General features: G+C 53.7%; 8 protein-coding genes across 8 annotated transcripts; 6 read left to right on the top strand and 2 right to left on the bottom strand.

The window, feature by feature from the left end:
- Position 1: 1 nt before the first annotated feature.
- BO85DRAFT_447204 (uncharacterized protein) lies at positions 2–2,145 on the top strand. The gene is made up of 2 exons (XM_025659669.1): positions 2–1,613; positions 1,697–2,145. Exons 1-2 carry the CDS (start codon positions 205–207, stop codon positions 1,899–1,901), a joined length of 1,614 nt encoding a protein of 537 aa, XP_025518551.1. The 5' UTR covers positions 2–204; the 3' UTR covers positions 1,902–2,145.
- A 309-nt stretch (positions 2,146–2,454) lies between these two features.
- On the top strand, positions 2,455–3,130 carry BO85DRAFT_365778 (translocation channel protein TIM22; the record flags this gene model as incomplete). Its single annotated transcript, XM_025655755.1, has 3 exons — positions 2,455–2,538; positions 2,617–2,712; positions 2,792–3,130. The coding sequence occupies 3 exons, from the start codon at positions 2,455–2,457 to the stop codon at positions 3,128–3,130; spliced, it is 519 nt and encodes a 172-aa protein (XP_025518552.1).
- Positions 3,131–3,911: 781 nt separating this feature from the next.
- BO85DRAFT_518149 (cysteine synthase A) lies at positions 3,912–5,480 on the bottom strand. The gene is made up of 2 exons (XM_025664952.1): positions 5,094–5,480; positions 3,912–5,028 (listed from the first exon to the last, which is right to left on the bottom strand). Exons 1-2 carry the CDS (start codon positions 5,212–5,214, stop codon positions 4,031–4,033), a joined length of 1,119 nt encoding a protein of 372 aa, XP_025518553.1. The 5' UTR covers positions 5,215–5,480; the 3' UTR covers positions 3,912–4,030.
- A 162-nt stretch (positions 5,481–5,642) lies between these two features.
- On the top strand, positions 5,643–9,383 carry BO85DRAFT_447207 (condensin subunit YCG1). The gene is made up of 2 exons (XM_025659670.1): positions 5,643–7,857; positions 7,909–9,383. The coding sequence occupies exons 1-2, from the start codon at positions 5,809–5,811 to the stop codon at positions 9,205–9,207; spliced, it is 3,348 nt and encodes a 1,115-aa protein (XP_025518554.1). The 5' UTR covers positions 5,643–5,808; the 3' UTR covers positions 9,208–9,383.
- A 2,324-nt stretch (positions 9,384–11,707) lies between these two features.
- BO85DRAFT_366840 (putative RNA binding protein (Arp)) lies at positions 11,708–13,952 on the top strand (the record flags this gene model as incomplete). Its single annotated transcript, XM_025655796.1, has 4 exons — positions 11,708–11,860; positions 12,065–12,122; positions 12,251–12,957; positions 13,029–13,952. 4 exons carry the CDS (start codon positions 11,708–11,710, stop codon positions 13,950–13,952), a joined length of 1,842 nt encoding a protein of 613 aa, XP_025518555.1.
- Positions 13,953–15,347: 1,395 nt separating this feature from the next.
- pre6 (proteasome core particle subunit alpha 4) lies at positions 15,348–16,796 on the top strand. The gene is made up of 5 exons (XM_025659671.1): positions 15,348–15,511; positions 15,570–15,572; positions 15,644–15,700; positions 15,790–16,177; positions 16,255–16,796. Exons 1-5 carry the CDS (start codon positions 15,484–15,486, stop codon positions 16,589–16,591), a joined length of 813 nt encoding a protein of 270 aa, XP_025518556.1. The 5' UTR covers positions 15,348–15,483; the 3' UTR covers positions 16,592–16,796.
- Positions 16,797–16,909: 113 nt separating this feature from the next.
- Positions 16,910–17,867, bottom strand: BO85DRAFT_392621 (CHY zinc finger protein; the record flags this gene model as incomplete). The annotated part of the gene is made up of 6 exons (XM_025656850.1): positions 17,711–17,867; positions 17,587–17,630; positions 17,450–17,523; positions 17,316–17,377; positions 17,034–17,135; positions 16,910–16,964 (listed from the first exon to the last, which is right to left on the bottom strand). Coding segments are annotated over exons 1-6 (342 nt in total), but the record flags the coding sequence as incomplete, so codon positions are not given.
- A 576-nt stretch (positions 17,868–18,443) lies between these two features.
- Positions 18,444–22,451, top strand: BO85DRAFT_234541 (putative inositol polyphosphate phosphatase). The gene is made up of 5 exons (XM_025654797.1): positions 18,444–18,594; positions 18,663–21,138; positions 21,185–21,394; positions 21,440–21,699; positions 21,753–22,451. Exons 1-5 carry the CDS (start codon positions 18,547–18,549, stop codon positions 22,422–22,424), a joined length of 3,666 nt encoding a protein of 1,221 aa, XP_025518558.1. The 5' UTR covers positions 18,444–18,546; the 3' UTR covers positions 22,425–22,451.
- The last annotated feature ends 205 nt before the right edge of the window (positions 22,452–22,656 follow it).

Below are 22,656 nucleotides of genomic sequence, written 5' to 3' on the forward strand. Positions count from 1 at the left end.
CCCTGGAGCATTCATCTGACTGACTCCCCGGGCCCCTGATCGATTGTTTCTATCCTTCCTGCCGGGCTCTCCAGGGTTTTGCCATGATTCTGTCGCTTCAGCTTCTGTAACCAACTCCCCAGGCCTGTCTGATCAACAACGAAGTCTCCATCCTCAGTACGCTGGTCCGTCATGGGGGATTCCCCGGGAACGGGCAGGGCGGGAATGGCTCCGGAAACGTCCCAGACATTGCTGCAGCTGTCGTCGCCCGACCACCTCACCCACCACCACCCAAACCCTCCCACTGAGCATGATCGAACTACCCTTCAGTCGAAGCGATCCTCTCTACCAGCACGTCCAAATGGTGCTGCTCGACACGCCAAACGACTGACCTTGAACTTCCCCATCAACATCCCGCCGCCCGCCACCGTCGACCCTAGTGCGAGTGTTGCCTCCCCTGGATCCATGACGCCCGTGACTCGTTCCTCCGCCTACCCCTCGCCGATCCCCCATCTGGGAGCTCCCCTGGCCTTTGACGAACAGGATGATGGCTCCGGACTGTTGACCGCCATCGCCTCGCAGGAAAGAAGAGTGCTGGAGCTGCGGGAGGAGCTCCATCGTGCGGAGACTGAGCTGGACTCGTTGAAGAAGCAGTGGGCCTCGTCCGAGAGGACCAAGAAGCGAGCGGAGATTAGCTATCGGGCAGAGCCTTTGATCCCGCTGCGATCCCCCGATCAGACTCCGGAGCGCTCGCATCGTCGAGACCCCAGTCTGAGCGGCTCCGCGAGCCCCTCGCTGGCGCACGCACGACTCAGCCGGGAGCTGGATCGCCGCCACAGTCTGCGCGCAGCGGCAACCCAAGGCACGACCGTCTCAGCCAATGGACGACGGGTGTTCCGGGGCTCTCACACCCGGACCCTGTCCTTGCTGTCGCCGGTGTCGGTTTCTGGAGACGGCAGGGCCGCATCGGAGTCGGAGACCAACTCGGTGAATGGTCGTATCGGCCGGTCTCCCCGGTCAGCTACTCTGCCGTCGTCTGTAGAGCGCAGTGCAGGTTCCGGCGACTCCTCCAAGCCTACCGAGGACATGATCGCGCAGTGGCGAAACACCATGCCTCCTCCGTCTCGTGAGGCGCTGATGCGCACCGGCAAGCAGATGGCGTCCGACCTGCGCGAGGGGCTCTGGACATTCTTGGAGGATATCCGACAAGCGACCGTGGGAGAAGAAGGCATCAGTGCGACCGAATCCCGGGGCGTACCTCCCGTACGCAAGCGGGATTCATCCAGCTCGACATCGCGAAGCAGAGACCGGTTATCCATGCAGGGGGGCAGAACGTCACGCGCGGGGACAAATTATTCTGGTAAAGACTCCAACTCGGCGGACATTGACGCGTCGTTCTGGAGTGAATTCGGCATTGATACAGCTGGGCAGAAGTCCCGGAGCGCTCGCGGAGCCTCCAGTACCCCAAGCGGGCGGATCGAACAGGGCGACTCCCACACCCCCGATGTTGAAGACAACTGGGAGTGGGACTCGCCGAAGAAGACACACACGCCGTCGTCCAGCCGCTCCACGTTGGAGTCGAAGCAGGACCAGTCGCCGATGACGCAGAGCAGCAGTCCACGTACAAGTACCAGGTAGGTCCTAACCAGTGTTTATATCTTTCGTAGGCATCTGTCCTCGCCTTGGCCCTTGACAGTGATACGCTGACTGGCACTAGTTTTGGCGACTGGCGCGCCCTGCACGAGTCTATTGTTCCCGATCCCAGTGTCTCCGACGGTATCCCTTGGCCAGCCATTACCAAGCTGGCGCCCTCGAAGTTGACCCGGACCGCGTCCAACCTGATGGCCGAATGGGAGCGCAGTCTCTCCCCCGAACGAAAGGAACCCTATTCGCCGATAGACAAGGACGACAAGCGTGACTGATTGCTCGATTATTTTGAATGTGCCGTTCGATTACGGCTTTCGATTATTTCTTCCAATGCTATTGTAAATATGGACACGATATGTGCGACCGAGCAGAGACCGACGGATTAACGCAGGGTTATGAATGTTGCAATACCCTTTACGATGAGCGTTGATTTCACTCTTTACCTTCTTGCATGTTTTAGAATGTATTTATGTCAGAATGTACTGGCTGTAAAAACAGTTACTTATTGCCTACATTTAGCTATCTTGCTCTGTATTAGTAGGGGTAGTAGAGAGTATCCGTATAGTATCGTGAAATCCCGGGATATCACGTGATACTGCAACTCTGGCACGTTCCGCGTCCCGTAAAAATAAATTTGCGCCTGTCGCCATCTCCGCAAAAAGTCCGGGGGGATGCGATAATCGGCCGTCTGTCTACACCACTCACTACCACCGTGTCGCGGAGCTCCTCCACCACTCCAGCCTCCGTATCAATCCTTCTCGAGCTCCACCACATACCTTAGACACTAAAACAACATACACAATGAACCCCGCTGGCATGACCACGCCGATGGGCGGCCTCGGCGGCGCCCCCGGCGCAGCAGGACCCAACATGCAGGGTATGAGTGAGCAAGAACAAGCCATGGTGAAGATGGTACACTTCCCCCTACCCCTTACCCTCTCCCTTCTACATCAGAAAACCAAGCTAACACAATAATAATGATGATGATAGATGTACTCCGCCATGGAATCCTGCCCCATGAAGACCGTCATGGCCGGAACAATGGGTTTCGGTCTGGGTGGTGTATTCGGTTTGTTCATGGCTAGCGTACGCCTGTCCCCCATTTCCATACCCTCCCTTCTCTCCCAAATAAATCCAGACTAACAGATACATGGTATATGTGTAGATGTCCTACGACTCCACCTTCACGCCGCAAGGCAAAGCGATCGCCGACCTCCCTTGGAAAGAGCAAGTGCGGAGGGGATTCAAAGACATGGGCCAGCGGTCATGGTCTAGCGCGAAGAACTTCGGTGTCGTAGGTGCGCTGTACTCCGGCACTGAGTGTTGTATTGAGGGCTTGCGGGCCAAGAATGATCTTACGAATTCGGTTGCGGCGGGTTGCATTACTGGTGGGATTCTGGGTGCGAAGGCTGGTCCCCAGGCTGCGGCGGCGGGGTGTGCGGGTTTTGCGGCGTTCAGTGCTGCGATTGATGCTTATATGAGGATGCCGGAGAAGGATGATTGAGTTATTTCCCGAGACTCCGAAGGAGAGAATGGGGGAGGTGGGGAAGAAAGGGAGGGTGTAATGTGGGTTGTGTTTGTTTTTCATGGGTGGCGTTTGGGATGGGTGCATTTTATGGCGTTTACTTTATTTTATTTCTATCTCGGATGATGTTAGTTGATTGATGTTGATAGACTACATGGTTTTGAGGTTGTGGTTGAGGGGTGGGGATGGATGGATGGATGGTCTTGACTCGACTCATTGTATATTATTACTACTGTGTATAGATAGAATAGATCTCTTTGCAGCGGTGTCACTATTCGTATAGTCGTGGGATTGGTAAATGTAGATTACCAGCAGTCACTAAGTAGAAGTTATATTGTCAAACACTAGTATCGAAGTATGTAATGACGTCAAGTCAACAATGATATAAATATAGAGGTACTACTAGTACGTACTGAAATATATTTATGAAGCAGGGTACTACAAAGTATATTATTTTATTACTATTGAAAAACGACTAGTAGAGTGTCCATAACTGTTGACAATTCGTTGTAACCGTAGATACTTTTTATAAACTTTTCTATCTTTGTATGATTCCTGGGCACGAATGCCATTATCTGCTATATTCAATGTCTGTCAATGGTGAGTTAAATTCGGTTTGGAAAGTAGGTAAGGAGAGGGATAATAGTAAAGGGCTATTGGGTTTTAGTTCTATGAATGTTGGAGTTGGGTGTGTTGGGTTCAGTTTATGTGGTGTGGATCTATAAATATATAAACTACTACATACTAGTGGGTTATGGGTAGTATCATCATGAGTCCCATTGAAGTACTATTACTTACTACTATTACTGCGCGGCTGAATTCAAAGAGTCCGTTCTAGCATACATCATGTCTATTCACCATTTGATAACTGATTTACATCTAAGGCAGCACAACATAGCGCTCCAAATGCTTCGGCACCGCGCCACGCAGTCCCTTCGTCTGCAGCCACGTGTTGGAGAACAACCGGTCCGCATAGCGGTAAGCACCATCACACAAGATAGTAACAACCGTGTTACCCCTGCCCAGCTTCTTCGCCACTTCCTGCGCGGCCACCACATTCAACGCCGAGCTGGCACCGAGGTACAGACCCTCCTCATCCAAGCAGCGGTACACCATCTCAATCGACTTCTCGTCAGGGATGTTAAGCGATCCGTCCAGCAGACCAATATCCGGCTGCAGGTTATCCGTGACACGACCCTGGCCAATACCCTCAGTGATACTGCTACCGGAGCGCTCGACCAAGTTCCCACCGCTCTGGATATAGCTGTGCAACACACTACCCGGAGGATCGGCAAGGAAACTCTTCACCTTCCCGTCACTGACGGTCTTCAAGTAGCGCGTAATACCAGCCAAAGTACCACCGGTACCCGTAGCACAAGTGAAAGCGTCAATTTGACCGTTCGTCTGCGCCCAGATCTCCGGACCGGTCGTCTCGATATGCGCCTGGCGGTTGGCAGTGTTGTCGAACTGGTTAGTCCAGACAGCGTTATCCAGGGACTCGGCGTGCCGACGTGCCTGGTGGTTGTAGTTCTGCGGGTTGTCGAATGCGACGGCGGGAACGGGGTACACTTCGGCGCCGAGGAGACGTAGCAGGTCGATCTTGCCCTGCGATTGGGTGTTCGGCATGTAGATGACGAGCTTGTAGCCCTTGGAGCGGCAGACGTGCGCGAGTCCGATTCCGGTGTTTCCTGCCGTGCCTTCCACCACTGTACCGCCGGGCTTCAGGAGGCCCTTTCGCTCTGCATCCTCGACGACGAATAGAGCTGCGCGGTCCTTGACGCTGCCTCCGGGGTTCTGGAACTCGGCCTTGCCGAGGATGTTGCAGCCGGTTTCTTCGGAGAGCTTCTTCAGTCGGATCAGGGGGGTGTTGCCGATTGCTGCGGAGGGTGGTTAGTTATGCGGTTGAGTTGCCGGTGGTAGACGGGTATGGGTGCATATATACCTTCCGTGAGGCCGTTGGTGAAGCCCTGGGCCTTGGATACCCGGACATTGTAGGAGGTTGTTGATGCCTCCGCGGCGCGAAGGGCCGTTGTGCCAAATCGACGGATACTCTGACGAAACATGCTGTCAATGGCTCGCTAATTGTCAAACCCAGAACGCCTGGATGCTGAGAGAGGAACGCAGCGATTCCCCAGATTGTCCGCATGCCGATGATCGGTGTTAGTAAGCTACGTCACGTGGTCGATGGCGTGATTGCTTTCACTGCCTTGACTGGGGATTCCATGATGAAGCTGACATTGGCACCTGTATTGTATTGTGTTTGTATGTTGATAGCCGTGAAAAGGATAATGTTTAGCCCAGTCTTGTGTGCATGTTCAGTATAATGACATCACATTCAGTGTGAACTGCATGTTTCTCGTACAGCCCAGTAATCTTCTGTAGATTGAAACCACGTGCAGCCCTAGCCCTTATCAGCCTTCCCGTTTGGGCTGTTTGTTTATCCAGCCCCGTGACAGCCTCCGCAATGTTTGGATCGGAACAGCATCAGTCTTTCTCCTGAACACATCGAACTCTTGCACACGCCAGACACGCTTTGGACGGACGACGCGTTAAGATCCATCGATGCAACTGATTTAGGATGATTCATGACGACTATTGACTCCCGACCCCTTACTGAACTGTCTGAGACGAGACATCTACCCCGCCATTGAGCCACCATGCCTGGCCGATCCGCCCGTTCAACGTCCACCGCCACGCGCAAGACCTCCGCTCAGCCCTCGCGCGCAGGCTCAGTGACCCCGTCTTTCACTATCCCCGAGGAGCCTTCGCTTCCAGAGGCGATTCCCACTTTGCGCCGCGATGTATGCTCTCTTTTCGCCGATGCGCAGCGCTCGACAACCGGACATCGGAAACTCGTCGTCCGACTGAGGAAGCTCCAAGAAGCTTGCTGCGGCATATCCCAGAAGAGCTCCAAGAAGGATGGCAGCAAGTCCCAAGCAGAATGGACGCTTCCTATGGAAGAGACTCTGCCCGAGACGGAGTTCAACACGGAGGTCGGCCGTTGCGTTCTGCGCATTCTCCCTATCAAGAAATCAGAGCCGGTCGGAGACCGCATTCTACGCTTTCTCGGCGCATTCCTGGCATTGGCTTCCGAGAAGGACGCAGAGCTATATGCTGCGGATGACGACGATGAAGATATGCAAAACTCGCCTGAAACGCCCACTTCCCGCTTGACTACCAGTTTGATCAACATAATCGTTCCCTTACTAGCAACCAAAGACAAGACAGTCCGCTTTCGCGCCACCCAAATCATCGCCCACATTGTCAACTCCCTCGAAACGATAGACGATGACCAATACCACGCCATTCGCGGCGGTCTTGTGAAGCGTATTAGAGACAAAGAGCCTGCCGTAAGAGTGCAGGCTGTTATGGGACTTGGCCGTCTCGCAGGCAACGACGACGAAGATGACGATGACAGCAAGGCTGTGCTCGAGCGACTCATCGATATTATGCAGAATGATACCAGTGCCGATGTACGAAAGACCCTACTTATAAACCTCCCTCTGGTGCCGGGCACCCTGAAATATCTCCTGGAACGAGCCCGCGATCTCGATGCCGCCACTCGACGTGCCTTGTACTCGCGTCTTCTTCCCACCCTTGGTGACTTCCGGCATTTGTCGCTGTCTATGCGAGAGAAGCTTCTTCGGTGGGGTCTCCGTGACCGTGACGAGAGCGTTCGCAAAGCCACGGGTAAATTGTTCTACGACCGCTGGGTTGAAGACTGCGCTGGCACCAACAACGACCCCGGAGCCGGACCTACAGGCCAACGCTCCCCGCCGAACTTCAACGGGCTGCTTGAGCTCCTCGAACGAATTGATGTTGTCAACTCCGGAGTAGAGTCTGGAATTGCACATGAAGCCATGCGTAGCTTCTGGGAAGGTCGCCCGGATTATCGGGAGGCGGTTGTTTTCGACGAGCCTTTCTGGGAGAACCTTACCGCGGAATCGGCCTTTATGATCCGGTCTTTCAGCGACTTCTGCCGCGTTGAGAATGAAGGGAAGTACGACAAGCTTGCAGACGAGAAGATGCCCGAAGTCACAGCCCTTGCGTTTTACCTACATAAGTACATGACCGATCTGTTGCAGCGGAAGAAGATCGCTAAAGAGACCGGGGATGCCAATGATGACGATTCCGTGGAGCAAGAATTCATCGTGGAACAGTTGTTGCATATCTCCATGACTCTGGACTACAGTGATGAAGTTGGACGGCGCAAGATGTTCTCCCTACTGCGTGAGTCGCTTGCCGTACCAGAACTCCCTCAGGAGTGCACCAAACTTGCTGTCGAGACCCTGCGATGTGTTTGCGGCCCCAACGCTGCTGCTGAGAAGGAATTCTGTAGCGTTGTTCTGGAAGCCATTGCTGAAGTCCACGACACTATTGTGACTGAGGACAGCTTCGTGTCTGCAAGGTCAGAAATCAGCGATGCCAGCTCCACCCGCCACCGATCCGAGACCCCTCAGTCCGAAGAAGAGAAGCCTTTCAACAAAGAGGAGGCTAAAGCGAAGGTACTGAAGGAGATCATGGTCAACATGAAATGTTTGCACATTGCGCAGTGCATGCTGCAGAATGTCGAGGGCAACCTCCAAGCCAACATGAACTTGGTGACTATGCTTAACAACCTTGTTGTGCCTGCCGTTCGAAGTCACGAGGCCCCTATCCGTGAGAGGGGTCTTGAGTGTCTGGGTCTTTGCTGTCTACTCGATAAGGTAGGAACTATTCTATGAAGTGCTTACAATGGTCTACTAACGGTTCTACAGACTCTGGCTGAGGAAAACATGACTCTCTTCATCCACTGCTTCAGCAAGGGCCACGAGGCTTTGCAGGTGACTGCCATCCACATCTTGTGTGATATGCTGACAACGCATCCCACGTTGCTTGTGCCTGTGGAACAAGATGACGGCGAGACCGTGGCGCCGCCAGTTTTCCAGAAGCCATTGTTAAAGGTCTTTGCCCGGTCGCTGAAGTCCAGCTCGCCTAACAGCGTGCAAACAGCTGCCGCTACAGCGCTCTCGAAGTTGTTGCTCACGAACACGTTCACACCAGCGGGGGCGAACATCCCCCCGGCCATTCAGGAATATAACCAGACTTCCGTCGAGACTCTCCTGCAGTCACTTATCCTTTCCTTCTTCCATCCTCGTACTCGGGACAACCCTGCGCTGAGACAGGCCTTGGCCTACTTCTTTCCCGTGTATTGCCATTCACGACTGGAAAACACCCAGCATATGCGAAAGGTCGCGGTTCCCGTGATCCGGGCCACGCTGAATGCCGCCGAAGAATATTACTCGCTCGAGGCTGAGGAAGACAGTGACGGTGATATAGATGAGTCGGTGGGCCAGCGGGAGCTGAAGGCATTGATGACCGGCGTTGTGGGTATGCTGGCTGAGTGGACTGATGAGCGGCGGGTCGTCGGACTGGGCGGGGAGAGGATCCTTGCGGGTGGTCCGGCCAACGCCAATGCGTGCGGCTTCGTCCACCTTGCACTGGTCAAGGATATCCTCGAGCGGGTGCTAGGAATCAGCACCGGTACCAACCGTTGCTCCAAGGAAGAGAAGAAGCTGCTCTTCTCCCTTATGAGCAAGCTCTATATCGCTCCTCCGGTCGTTCCCTCGCGGTCCGGGTCCCGGGCTCCTGAAGGCGAGGATCCGTTCAGTTCCAGCGTTCGCAGTGCGCAGGCGGAAATCACGCCCGAGAATAAGGAACTGGCGCAGGAGGTGAAGGAGCTGCTGGATGAGGCGATCGAGGAAGGCGTGGCCGCCGAGGCCGCCGGGCGGAACGCGCTCGTCAAGGTCAAGAACGCGGTCCTCAAGCTTCTGGCCGCGGCTCATGGGGGACGCCCGACCAGTGGGCGAGCCCGCGAAGGCATGGAAGAAGGCGATAGCGATGTTATGAGCGTGCGGTCGAACATGAGCGTGCGGTCTGGTAGTGTGCGGCCATCCATTGAGCCCGGGACCATGCGGCGGGGCTTCTCACTGGAGCCAAGTATCATCGAAGAAGAGGATGAGAACGACGATAGCCGGACCACGATTGTGAAGTCGGAAGGTCAAGATGACGAGTGAATCCGTAGATAGTTGGACATGGGATTGGGAAAGGCGTTTGAGGAAGGTTCACCCGGTGCGTTGGGATGGATTGGCTTGACATGGGACGGGCCGTGTAGTTAGGTGTTTGGTTACGAGTGTACATGATGTTTCTAGTTGGTTGACACTTAATCTCATGATGATATTTGCTACGTGTGGTTGGTGGGCTATCCTGGTTCATAGGCGGAGCTTGTAGGGGAAACGTCAGCCTGGCCCATGGCTGGCTTAGTACTTGTGACTGGGGGGGGGGGGTGGGGGAGAGGGAATCGTGTGATCTGGAACGTGGACCAGGCGGTAGCTTACTGGAGCGGCGCTAGTGGCAGTTTTAGACCGGGATGAGCTGGAATTAGTACAGTCATGGCCTGATATGGATGGCGCGTGGTGATAAGTCCTTCGGGGTTTGGGGAGTAAGCCTGGTCTATCGGTCGAGAATATACAGTCTTCCTCAATGAATCAATACAGAGTAGCACCGTCTTCGCAATTAATTGGTTACTTTGTATATATACTGTCAATGAATTGCAAGGCACATCAAACGATTAAGACTATCCCTTTATTTCTTGAAGTTACTCCGTATTTGTTGGTAATTAATAATTAATTCAGACAGAACCCAATCACGGAATCCCTCGCCCAGCAACTTACAATCTTTCGGATGCGAAGTCTGGCGGATAGTGGGCCCTTCCACATCCTCTCATTGGCCATCGCCCACAGGCACCTCCACCGAAACACTCGCGTTTTTCTCCTCTCACATTTTTTTTCTCTCTTTTTTCCCTTATGCTTTGGTTGTGGAACAGATCGAATAAATCCATTCAATTGACTTTGCTTTGACATTCCATCCTTTTACCTTCCCCCTCCTTCTCCTTCCCACCCCCAAACCTGGCACGGCCATATTAGTATCTGGGCACGCACAGAGCAACTTGGATAGTAGTAGATAGTTACTAGTAGGTTTGTTAGACATGTAGAATACGTAAAGTTAGTAGGTACTTTGTACTTACTGTTATTGCCACGCTACTTTACTAATACTTCCTCTTCATGTCGTCAGCAATAACATTATCATCATCATTAACTTGTTTCTTGCTTGACCTTTGCTGCCTGGAGGGGAAAATATATCCAGGGTTTAAGGTTAATGGGAATGGATCAGCCTTTGGGGGGAAGTCGAGCTTTTCCTTTTGGCGGCGGGCGTCGGGTCGGAGATACCGTCAAGAAACAAAAAAGTACGGGTTTCACTCCGGACATTCCACACACAACACATCTTTCAATTAGCCCTTGTGTCTAATCACTGTGATTCGGTACTATCATTACTATTTATATAGTTGTTTCATGAAGGGAGGAGAAGGAGAGAGCCTGGGGATGATCCGACATTCCAGAGGCACGATTCAATGGGGGTGTGAGATGTTTTATCATTGGCTCTGGGGGTGGTTCACGGTGATCGGGATGGTTCGTTGATTTGACAGGTGATTATCGTAAGTAGTCAGTAATATTAATAAACATTTAGACTGTTCCGTCGTGTTCAATGTGTTGGTAAAGTATGGCGAATGTCGGATGTGTGTGTGTATGTATGTAAGTATGTGTGTGTCTTATGTGTGTCAATTAACCAACATGAATCAATCAATGATTCTTTGCAGCGGTGTCATGTTTGGTTGTATTCTGACCAGACCGACAGATACAGATACAGATACAGATAGACACCTTGGGGGAGAAGTGAAAGAATAAATAGTAGCAATGACTGATTATACCGCTGCGGAAACAACTGAGAGAGGCTGTTGTACCAGACCTGTCATACAATACGGTAAACGGTCAGTTGTGGGATGTATCGAGTTAGTTAGTAGTAAGTAGTGTATCCTCTTTCTCTCTCCCCCGTGGAAATTCTCAGGAGAGGAAACCAGATAGTAAAATCTATTCGATTGTTCCGAATTCCACCAGAAAAAAGTAAAACAAAAGACTGTGAAGTTCGGACTTTGTGTAGTAGATCTGGAAAGGAATTGATTCCAATCCTTTCAATTATTCTCACATATAATCAATCACTTAAACCAGTCGGCGTTGACCCGTAGACGCCGTCCAGTTGGGCCAGGATCCCCTCGAAGCCGAAACTTTTCTTTTAATCTCGACGCTCCACCACCAGAAAAGCGAACTTGTCCTGCTTTCCCATCCTGGCCTGGGGACTTTCTTTTTCCTTCCTTCCCTTCTTCCCTTTCGATCTTCTGCTTTCTCCTCCTCCCCCCCCTCCTCCGTTCTCTCCTCTTTCTTCCTCTTTCCCTTCCCCCCCGTGATCTTTTTTCTTTTCTTCTCTTCACGGCGGTCTTTTACCCCCCTCCTTCTCCCTCCCGGTCGTGAACCCGTGTCGCCTGCTGTGCCTGCAGAGACACGTTTTTTTTCCTTTCTCCGACCCGTCCCTTTCCCTCCCTCCTCCCTCCCTCCTCCACCCTCCCCTGCCCGCTCCGTTGGCCGTGAGATTCAGCCAACGTCTAGACAACAACCGTGAGCGATGGCCGTTTCAGCACCCACCCCCAAGTTGGATCGCTACATTGTTATCCACGTTGCGACCACCTGCGACGAACATGGAGTCTACGTCACTAAGGACTCTGCTGAAGTGATTGAGTTGGGGTGGATCTTGTTGGATACCAAAACCTGCGAGGAGGTACGTCGGCTTGATTATTTTATTATCTCTCGTTCATCCATTCATTGCCCCAGCCTTTTTCCCCCTCCTCCTTGACAAATTCCCCTCCCTCTCGGATGCTTATCTGCCGTGCTTCCCTGATCAACCGAGACCACTCAAACCTCCCCAACAAGAGGATCCTCCATGATGTACTATTTGCTGACACTGTTTCCTTCCTCGGCTTAGTTGCACCATGAAAGCGTTCTTGTCAAGCCCGTCAACACCCCCATCACGCCTCTTTGCAGTAAGTGCACCCCGTTCGAACGCAGCCTACCCAATCACCCAACAATGCCTCCTCTCCTTCTCTCGTACCTCACTCCGTCCCTCCGCATCCATCCGTCCCTTGGTTCAATGGCTGACGGTCTTTGAAAGCGAGCTTGACGACTCTGACATGGGAACACGTCCGCTCGGCAGGCACCTTCCGCGACGCCATCAACCGCTTCGACGCTTTCGCCCAGGAACACCTCATCAGCAAGAACCTGGAATTCGCCTTCGTGACGTTGGATTCATGGGATCTTCGTGTGCAGCTGCCCCGTGAGGCTCGGGACAAGGCAGTCGTGCTTCCGGCATACCTTCAGCACTCCCGGACATTCGACCTCCGCACCGAATACCAGCGATGGCAGACTCACCACCCCGAGTCTCTGCCCTTCGGCCCCAGCTCTCTCTCCAACATCTGCGCCGCCCTCGAGGTTGAGCCCGTTCAGTCTTCCGCTCCCATCAAGCACAACCTTCCCTTCCACCTGCAGGCCTTGGCTCCCGCCTCTCCCCGTCGCGCCATGGAGGAGGCTATCACCTTGGCCAGAGTGCTGCGCGGCTTGATCCGGAAGTCTCAGCCCCCACATGAGCACCCCGAGATCCTCACCCGCCCCATGGATGCCAGAGCGGACGTTCGTGCCTTCCTGGCCGAGCGCAGCAAGGTTCTTCATCTGAGCGGACTCCCCCACGATACCACCCAGTCCGAGCTGGAGAGCTGGTTCACTCAGTTTGGCGGTCGTCCGATCGCATTCTGGACCCTCCGCACCCCGGATCAGCACAAGCCTACCGGCACCGGCTTTGCGGTCTTCTCGTCCCACGAAGAGGTATGAACCGGCTTACTATCTTTCACTATCCTCAGAACTTAAGATCAGATATCTAATTTGTTTCCACGCAGGCTGCCGAGAGCCTTTGCATGAACGGCCGTGCTCTGAACGAAAAGGCCATCGAGGTGTCTCCTTCCTCCAGCCGTGTCCTGGACCGTGCCGCGGAGATCCTGACGCCTTTCCCTCCCTCCAAGAACCGCCCTCGTCCTGGCGACTGGACTTGCCCCTCATGTGGATTCTCGAACTTCCAGCGCCGTACTGCATGCTTCCGCTGCTCGTTCCCGGCTATGGCCGCTGCCCCCGATCCGATGGGATACGGCTACGGCTACGGCCCCCCGTCCATGATGCCTCCTCACATGGGCCACGGCCACGGAATGGGCCATTCCCGCGGCATGGGCGGCAACGGCGGTGTGGTGCCTTTCCGTGCTGGTGACTGGAAGTGTGGCTCCGAGGGCTGCGGTTACCACAACTTCGCCAAGAACATCAATTGCCTGCGTTGCGGTGCTCCTCGGTCTGGAGCAGCAGTGGTGGCCGACTCCGCTTTCCCGTCCCCGATGGATCCTCCCTCGAGCTTTGGCATGGGCCCGAACTCCATGACCAGCACCCCGGCTCCTGGTCCCTTCGCGGCTAGCACTGGTAGCTTTGGCGGCTTTGGTCAACAGTTTGCCGCGCCCCCTAACAACTATGCTGCCGCCTTGCCTTCGGGCTTGGGAAGCGCCCCGGCCGCATACCCCCCTATGGGTCAGATGAACGCTGGTTATGGCTCCGCGAATGCTTCCCATTCCGCGGCCTCGTTCGCCAACCCGGCCGCCCAGGCTGCCTTCACGGGGGCTGATCACAACTCGTCGACCAGTGCGTCCAACGGTGCCTTCTACGGCAATGATGGCTCGAGCGATCCGTTTGCCTTCCTCTCGACGGGCTTGGGAGGTTTGACTGTGGGTGAAGATGCCCACTCTCGTCGCAACGGCGCCAGTGCGAACAAGTCCCCCGCGTAAAAAAGTTATGAAACAGCAATGTTGTTTCAGCCGGGGACATTAGAGATTTGTTTTCTACGACGGTTCTCCCTCACGGTTTTTTGTCCATATGGTGGTCTGGATATGTTGGTATATGTGACGGTTGGTATTCCGTTGATGCGCATTTGTATAAGGAATTCTGCAGTTCTGGTGCATTAGGTTGGGAGGAGCAGGCCGGTAGCGTGTCGTCGTTTCGTCCGATTTGGTCCTTTCTGTTTTTGCCTGGTCTCGCAGATTTGACGTCAGACCATTTTCGGTATGTCTTACTATTGTGTCTTTGCAAGCGATGTTTGAGGGTATAGAAGAAGACCGCCCGGGCAGGTGGGCCCAGGCGGTCCTATGCGCTTCTTCACCACCTGCTGGATCATCGTTTCGCGTTTGTTGTTGGTTCTCATTTCTTTTTTTTTCTTTCCTTCTTGGAGCGGCATGGGCTTCGCGCATTTCTCTCGTCATGGGCGCATACTTCCTCCGGCGGAGGGGAGGAACTCCTGTCCGGCTAGCCGCGGCGCTGGCGAGGAAGGGCTCGAGCATGGCATTGCATTCTAGATATTGTCTTTTTTTTTTTTTTTTTTTTTTTTCTTTTCCTCTTTTTCCTTTTTTTATTTGTTGGCTTTCCGAGTTCATCTGCGCGCTTCGACAATAGGGATCATTGGAGAATCACGGTATTGATCATGGTTGGGATACAATGGAACGGACTCTGTTGGGGGTGTTGGGGTATTCCTTTTGAGCCAGCAAAATTTCAACCAGCTACGACGGATTTGGGACATCTGCGAGGCACATGGATTGGGAGTCGTGCGTGCGACAAGATTGTTCTGAGTGTCCATAATTCTTGTACTGTTCTTCATCTTACTTATACTGTTCTCGTCTTGTGTTTACATATGCTTTCCCTGCGGGTTTTGTCGTTCCCTCCTTCAAAAGTCGAGACGTGATTATTGGTTTAACTAGCCCGATGCCTGCATTCTCTCGTATCGCCTTTCAGCGTGTGATGTACAGCATGGTCCGATCTCAGCTAGGCAGGGAGTCATGGGCGATTGGGGTGTAGATCAACTATATGAAAATTCTCTTTTATCGAGCCTGTTGATATTTATGCATTGGTCGTCATGATCGATTGGTGGATGATTAGGTCAGTGCTAGGAAGAATTCACGGTACCATTAGAGAAGTATTTTCTTTTTATAATTTCCAGTTGTGGTCATTTCTAAAGTGGCTACTGTCTACTGCGTGGAATATGCAAGCACTAGAGGCAAGAGTTGTACTAGTAGTAGGATGGTCGGGGAGAACCAGCAGGAGGGAGAGCGTCATGGCGGCTAGCCGCGCGCCAAGCGCTTGGGAGCTCTCAAGGCAGCGGCGGGCCTCGCGTCCACCTCCATCTGTCATCGCCCAGCCGGACACCGGACCCCAGCATTCTACGACCCAAGACTCCGAATTGTATCTATTTGACCTCCTACTTTCTTCCGTGAACCCTATTCCAGTCTCCTTTCTCTCAGAAACCCCTAATCTCGCCTACTGCCCATAATGTCTGGATATGACCGAGCTCTTTCAGGTAAGACAAGCTAGCTACTACCTTGGCTACGGGCCTGGTTGATGAAGGGATTCCCCATTCTAACCTCTTCGCAGTCTTCAGGTATGAATCTCTAGCTTTATGAAGCTCTAGCAAACACATCCTAACCCGCCCTCAGCCCCGACGGGCACGTCTTCCAGGTGGAATACGCCATGGAAGCCGTCAAGCGAGGTACGTCCAGCCCCTCCGACCCCAAGGGAATCCTCCCATCCATCAATCACATCATAACTCACCTATTCTCTCCCTTTGCATCTATCCAGGAACCTGCGCCGTCGGAGTAAAAGGCAAGGACGTGGTCGTTCTCGGCTGCGAGAAGCGCTCCGCACTGAAGCTCCAAGATACCCGCATCACACCGTCCAAGATCGCCATGGTGGATAACCACGCCGTCCTGGCTTTCGCCGGTCTGAACGCCGACGCCCGCATCCTTATCGACAAAGCCCGTCTAGAAGCTCAGTCCCACCGTCTGACTGTTGAAGACCCCGTCACTATCGAATACATTACGAAGTACATTGCTAGTGTGCAGCAGCGGTACACGCAGAGTGGTGGTGTTAGACCCTTTGGTATCAGTACCCTGGTCGTCGGATTCGACCCCAATGATAAGACGCCCCGGTTATATCAGACTGAGCCTTCGGGGATTTATTCCGCTTGGTGGGTGTTCCTCCTATGCTTTTGGGTGTTGATGATGTAGGGATGGGTTGAAACTGACGATGGCTTCGGGATATTAGGAAAGCAAATGCTATCGGACGCTCCAGCAAGACTGTGCGCGAGTTCCTCGAACGCAACCACCAGGATGAGATGGATCGCGAACAGACTATCCAGCTCACTATCAAGTCGCTGTTGGAGGTTGTGCAGACCGGTGCGAAGAACATCGAGGTGGCTATCATGTCGCCTGGGCAGTCGATTGAGATGCTCCCGGATGACCAGATCGAGGCGTACGTTAAGAGCATAGAGACGGAGAAGCAGGAGGAGGCGGCTAAGAAGAAGACGGGTCGCGGTGGCACCACGACGGCTGCTATCCTAACACGGCCTGGTGGCGGCGAGGGCAGCGAGAGCCGGGAGTAAGGTGGATGCCATGCCGTTCAAGTAGAGGCTACGTCGAATCAGCAACGATGAGACTCTCGTTGCGGGGTGTGCTTTCTATCCGGTTAATTGTCTAGGGATCTTGCAAGAAGCGTTACGTCCTTTTTCACGAAAATAAACTCCGTTATACTGTAATGCAGATGTGCTCCGGATCTATATGAAGCTCTAGGTTCAAGGTGATATACAGGGATTATTTAGGTAAAGTGTAGTAGTAGTGTGTATGCATGATTTCGTAAATCTCGTTCATCGACCCATCGTTTCAGGGTCAGGCGTCTAACCCAAGCGATCGGAAATATCCTTGAAGTTGAAGATGGAGCGTTCCTGGTGTCCGCGAACACGGTCGTCTTTGAGCATTCTACACGAAGTCAAATACGTCAGTTAATCCCCAACACAGAATAGACGGGTATAGGGGGGGGTCACTGACCTGGCATCAATTCTCGCATCCTCACCCTCGACCTGCAACGTGGGAGTCGGCGTCACAGCGTCAATCACGAAATGGTTATCGCAGTGCGGGCAGTACTCGTCACTAAATCCGGATAAAATAGGTGTCAAGTCAATTCAACCATTCGTGTAACCTCTTTCTACCCCCTCCCCCTTTATCTTCCTCTCTCTCCCTCTTTTTATAGATATGGGCCAGCCCCTCCGGTTTATCATCCCAGTACTAAGGGCAGCAGGTGTGGGGGCGGGTGACGACGACCGGACGCACCTCTCATCAAACTCCGTCGCGTCCTTCCGGAAACATTTCTTGCATTTCTTGCAGGCGAAGACCTAGATTTTTGGGATTCATTTGGTTGGTGATTTAGAGTTTGTGGTAGGTAGGTAAGGTAAGTGAAAATATACCATTTCAGTGGTTTTGGTGAGTGAGTGCGATTCTTGTTCTTGGTGGCATTCGGCGCAGTCGAACCATTTTTTGCCTGTCACGGATACACCAGGAATAATTAGATTTGGCTCTGAGGAGAAGGGAGATGAGGGCTTACAGCAGGGAGAGCGGATGGCCACTTGGGCGTTCAGGATGTGTTTACTGGTTTTTTGAGGATTATTGGTGAGTTGGGTTCAAGCTGGTGAATTAGAGAGGATGGGGGTGAGGGGTATGGTTCATACCACATTTTCTAGAGTTTATACACGGGGGGTTCTGGGTATAGAAGGAGAGAAAAGTAAATATAGACAAGTTTCAAAAGACACAAAGATGTCTTGAATGTGGTGGGAAGTTGGAGTAAAGTATGCAGTGGTTCAGGTCGGGGCGAGGCTAAAAATAAAGAACGATTGATGGATGGATGGATCCATCCATCCATTCATTCATTCCTCTCCCTCCATCAATGCATATCACGCGCGGGTCGATCATCGCCTCGCCTCGCTGGGTTTCTTCTCTCTCTCTCCCCTTTCCTTTCCTTTCCTTTCCTTCCCTACTACTACTACTTACTCCTCAACTTCCTCTTGTCGGTTTGGGTGACTTCATCTCCCGGTGATTCCTCTCTTTTTCCCGCCCATCCTCTTCTTGTCTCTTCCTTCTACTCTTCCTCCTACTCGTCCTCCCCACTCTTTGGATCCCTCCCTTCCTCCGTCCTTCCCCCCCTCCTCTCTCTCCACACATTCACTGCTCAATTCCTCCCATCGCTCCGATTTTCATCTGATACTGTCCAGGCCATCCTCCACGTCCTCCGCAGAGTAGGATCACCAGCTCTAGACCCTTCTTATCCCTGCACGGCGTTTGGTTGTCTCTACTGCTCCTGAATTCCTTCCGCCTAAACTGGAGCTCCGCCACAATCGTCACTTCCGGCTCAACTCCCTGCCACCCGTTATCTTATCCAGTCTGGCCGTCAAATTTACTGTGCCATTTTCTTAGCCTCTCCCCAGTGGTAGTCTGCATTCATCGCAATTGGCGGAGCCTATGATCCATTCCTTTTCGCGGCCTGTTTGTTGGATTCGCTGTTGTGGCCATGGAGGGAAACGGCAAGCAAAAGGACGCCACGGATAATGCTCCGATTGTACGTTTGCGCCGGCCACTCCCCCCCGCTGTTCTGGAGCTTCATACTAATCTAACTGGCTTCTGTAGAGACCGGTGTCTTCCCTACTTTCGCATTTCGAGAATCTTTCGCATCGTCGGGCTCCATCCGCTGCTACAAACGGTTCACGCGATCCGCCGTCCTTCCTGAGAACGCCCGAATACGGTGATGATATCCGCTCCAACAGAGCCTCTCTTGATCTACCACGTCCACGATCTCCCTGGGGCTCAGTGCCGGAGGTGGAGAGAAGTCACAGCATCGTACATGGCAATGGTCTAGCCCCGCACTCTGAATCCCCCGGGATTTCCCCGGGCAGACGGCAGAACAGACCCATGTCGATGAACCTCCACTCGTCGCCGCAGTTGGCACCGACTCTGACGGTCGATTCCCCACGGTCTCCGCCGCGCGGGTTTGGAGCAGACCATGAGGAGGAAATCAGCTCGTCTCGCACCCCGCCGAACGCTTCCCGGGAGTCGCTGCCTACCATACCGCAAGGGATTCCCTCTGCTCATCGACCAACCACCCCCGTCTCTGCGTCTTTCCCTACGGAGAGTAAAGCGGATCGTTTGTCGCCAGGAACATCAGGCTCGATAGCAAATGGGCGCGAGAGTCCATCGGAACGCAAAGGCAAGAGCGTTTCCCTTCCCCCGCCTGCTAACCGGGCGGAGAAGCCCAAAATCCCCGCCAAACCGGCAGCATTGTCACACCACGAAGCCAGCTCTCTTGCCCCACAGCTTGAGCGTGCCTCCTCGGAAGACCGCGTATCGCCGTTCAGCACTCCTCCGAGCAGCCCCGAGAAAACATCCCCAAAACAACAACCCAATACCAGAGCGGTACCAATTCCGCGCTCGCCCTCCCGGCGCTCGCCAGCCCGTCCAGTACCTGGTCTTCCGACGCACCGGTCACTTGAGGAGAGGTCACCCGCTCCTCAGCCAGGTGTACACCGAGAGTCTTCGCTGAGGCGGCCAATTCCGGAGCCTCCCCGGGAGACGAAGCCGCTTATGGTCCAGATTCCTCCCAGGCATTATGTAGCGCCGGAGCCGCTGGCAACCGCCCCGCTCTCCAACTACAGGCCCCCGATGCCTGATCCGCAGGAGCGCCCCGGACTGCCTCCCCGACAGCCATCCCTGGCACGAAGGGGCGGTCCATCACCGTCGCGGCATTCATACCAGGTGGAAAGCCCGGCGTTCTCATTACCTCCCCCGACACCCTACCGCGAATCTCGGCCCCTTTATCGAGACGAACTACCCACTCCGACGCATGTCTCTCGACAGCCATCCATTTCCAGGGAGACTAGGCCCCTTTATCGGGATGAATTGCCAACCCCGACGCACGTATCGCGGCAGCCGTCCATTTCCAGGGAGACCAGGCCAGTGCCGCCCCCAGCTGTCCCGGAGCGCCCGATGCCAGAGAGGCCTATGTCAGAGCGTCCTATACCAGAACGGCCTGTGGTGGAACGTCAAGCAGTTCGCCCTATTCCCAGTGAGGATGAGCAGGTTCCGGATGAGACGCCAGTTGCTCGCACGGATTATCCAGATGCGTCTAGTGCAAACAGACGGCCACCGCTGCTTAAGTCTGGGCCTCAGGAGATTCACACGCGGTACGATACGCGCCTCATGGATGTGTGCGGAAAGCATGTGTGTACGACCGGCTACATTACGCGGGTCTGGGATCTTACGACTGGAGAGCAGATTATGAGTCTTAGCCATGGTGAGACAGTCAAATGTCTGTCGGTTGCATTTAAGCCAGGTTTGGGTCTGGAGGATGAAGGCCAACGCTTATGGTTGGGCACAAACTCCGGGGATCTGCACGAGGTCGACATTGCAACCCGGTCCATTGTCGCATCGCGGTCTTACCCTTCTCGACGGGAGATTGTCAAGATCTTGCGGCATAAGAAGGAAATGTGGACCCTCGACGATGAGGGTCGGCTGCTGGTATGGCCGCCAGATGAGACTGGAACGCCGAACCTCCAGTACAGTTACCACAACCCTTACGATCGGGTTGCCCGCGGGCATACGTTCTCGATGGTGGTTGGGGACCTTTTGTGGCTGGCTTCCGGCAAGGAGGTGCATGTCTATCAGCCAAATGCTCGTGATGATGTTTCGTTCAAGGTTCTCAGCAGGCCATTGGGCTTGCAGCATACGGGAGATGTAACTTCAGGCGCTTATACTACCAAGGATGGTGGACGTGTGTATTTGGGTCATGCAGATGGCAAGGTGACCGTATACTCAGCCCACGACTACACCTGTCTGTCTGTCGTCAATGTCAGTGTCTACAAGATCAACTGTCTGGGTATTGTGGGAGATTATCTGTGGGCAGCATACAAGACCGGCATGATCTATGTCTACGATACATCTACGAATCCGTGGACGGTGAAGAAAGATTGGCGTGCTCATGATAGCCCTGTCAGCGGGTTCTTGCTTGACTCTAGCAGCGTGTGGACAATGAACCGATTGCAAGTGACTTCGCTGGGAGACGACAACTGCATCCGTCTTTGGGACGGCATGTTGGAGGATGATTGGTTGGGTAAGTGGCTGCGATTGTCCGACTGATATGAGCTAACGCCTTTTAGAAACCAGGATGCAGGCCAGAGACGTGGAGTTTTGCAAGTTCCGTGAGATTCAGGCGGTAATCATGACCTGGAACGCCGGTGCTTCTACCCCTGGAAGCGTGCGCACATCCACTTTTATCCAGGATGCGATCCATCCTGAGAACCCGCCAGAGATCTTGGTGTTTGGCTTCCAGGAGCTGGTGGACCTTGAGAATAAGAAGATCACAGCCAGTACGTATACCGCTGACATTATTGGGTGTAGCTAACTCCGTCCAGAGAGTCTGCTCCTCGGGAGTAAGAAGAAGGAGCACGGTGACAAGGAACACATGAGTCGGCAATACAGGGTGTGGATGGAGCACTTGACCCGCTGCATTAATGACTGCATGCCGCTTGAGGAGTCGTATGTGCTACTGCATAGCGCGAATCTGATCGGTCTCTTTACGTGTGTGTTCGTGAAGCACAAGGAGCGCCAGCGGATCAAGAATATCGGCGCCTCGGAGATCAAGCGCGGTATGGGAGGGTTGCACGGAAACAAGGTAGGCTCAAGTTATTCTGGTTGCCGTCAGTTGCTGATTGCTGATTGCTGTAGGGTGCACTTATACTCCGCTTTGTCCTTGATGACAGCTCCCTCTGCTTTATCAACTGCCACTTGGCAGCTGGTCAGACGCAGACGGCACACCGCAACAATGATATCGCGGCGATTCTCGAGGCGGAGTCGCTTCCCGCGGAGAATAGTCTCGCAACTCGCGCGAATCACTACGTGAGCGGTGGCGATGGCTCAATGATTATGGATCACGAGATCTGTATTCTGAACGGTGATCTCAACTACCGTATCGACTCTATTCCGCGGAACGTGATCATCGACGACATCCGCAGCAACAACCTGACCAAGCTACTGGAACGCGACCAGCTGCTGGCCTCGCGACGCAAGAACCCCGGCTTCCGTCTGCGTTCCTTCAACGAGGCACCCATCACGTTCGCACCGACATACAAATACGACGTCGGCACCGACGAGTACGACTCCAGCGACAAGAAGCGCGCACCCGCATGGTGTGACCGAGTTCTCTACCGTGGACTAGGCCGCGTCCGTCAACTAGAATACCGCCGACACGAAGTCCGCGCATCCGACCATCGACCAGTGAGCGCTACATTCAAGCTGCGCGTCAAGACAGTGCTACCGACGGAGCGAGCCGGGACCTGGGAGTCATGTCAGCAGGAGTTCCAGAACGAAAAGCGCCGACTTGCATCAGAAGCGAGGTGAGACATACCATAAATCCGTGGAAGGGCACTGGCTAACAATAGCAGCATCGAATACCTAATCACTGTTCTCGGAACGGGCCCTCAACAGGCGCGGGCCCTGATCTTGGGCAACGGGAATTGATGGCTTGCTGGCAGTAGAGTGTGTTGGTGGGAGTAGACAGGCCGAGGCCATGTGTATGACTAATGAATCACGATAGACATGTATCATGACGGGGATTAGAATTACCCGGGCA

Source organism: Aspergillus piperis (genome assembly GCF_003184755.1).
Source record: "Aspergillus piperis CBS 112811 unplaced genomic scaffold BO85scaffold_4, whole genome shotgun sequence".
NCBI classification, from domain to species: Eukaryota; Fungi; Ascomycota; class Eurotiomycetes; order Eurotiales; family Aspergillaceae; genus Aspergillus; species Aspergillus piperis.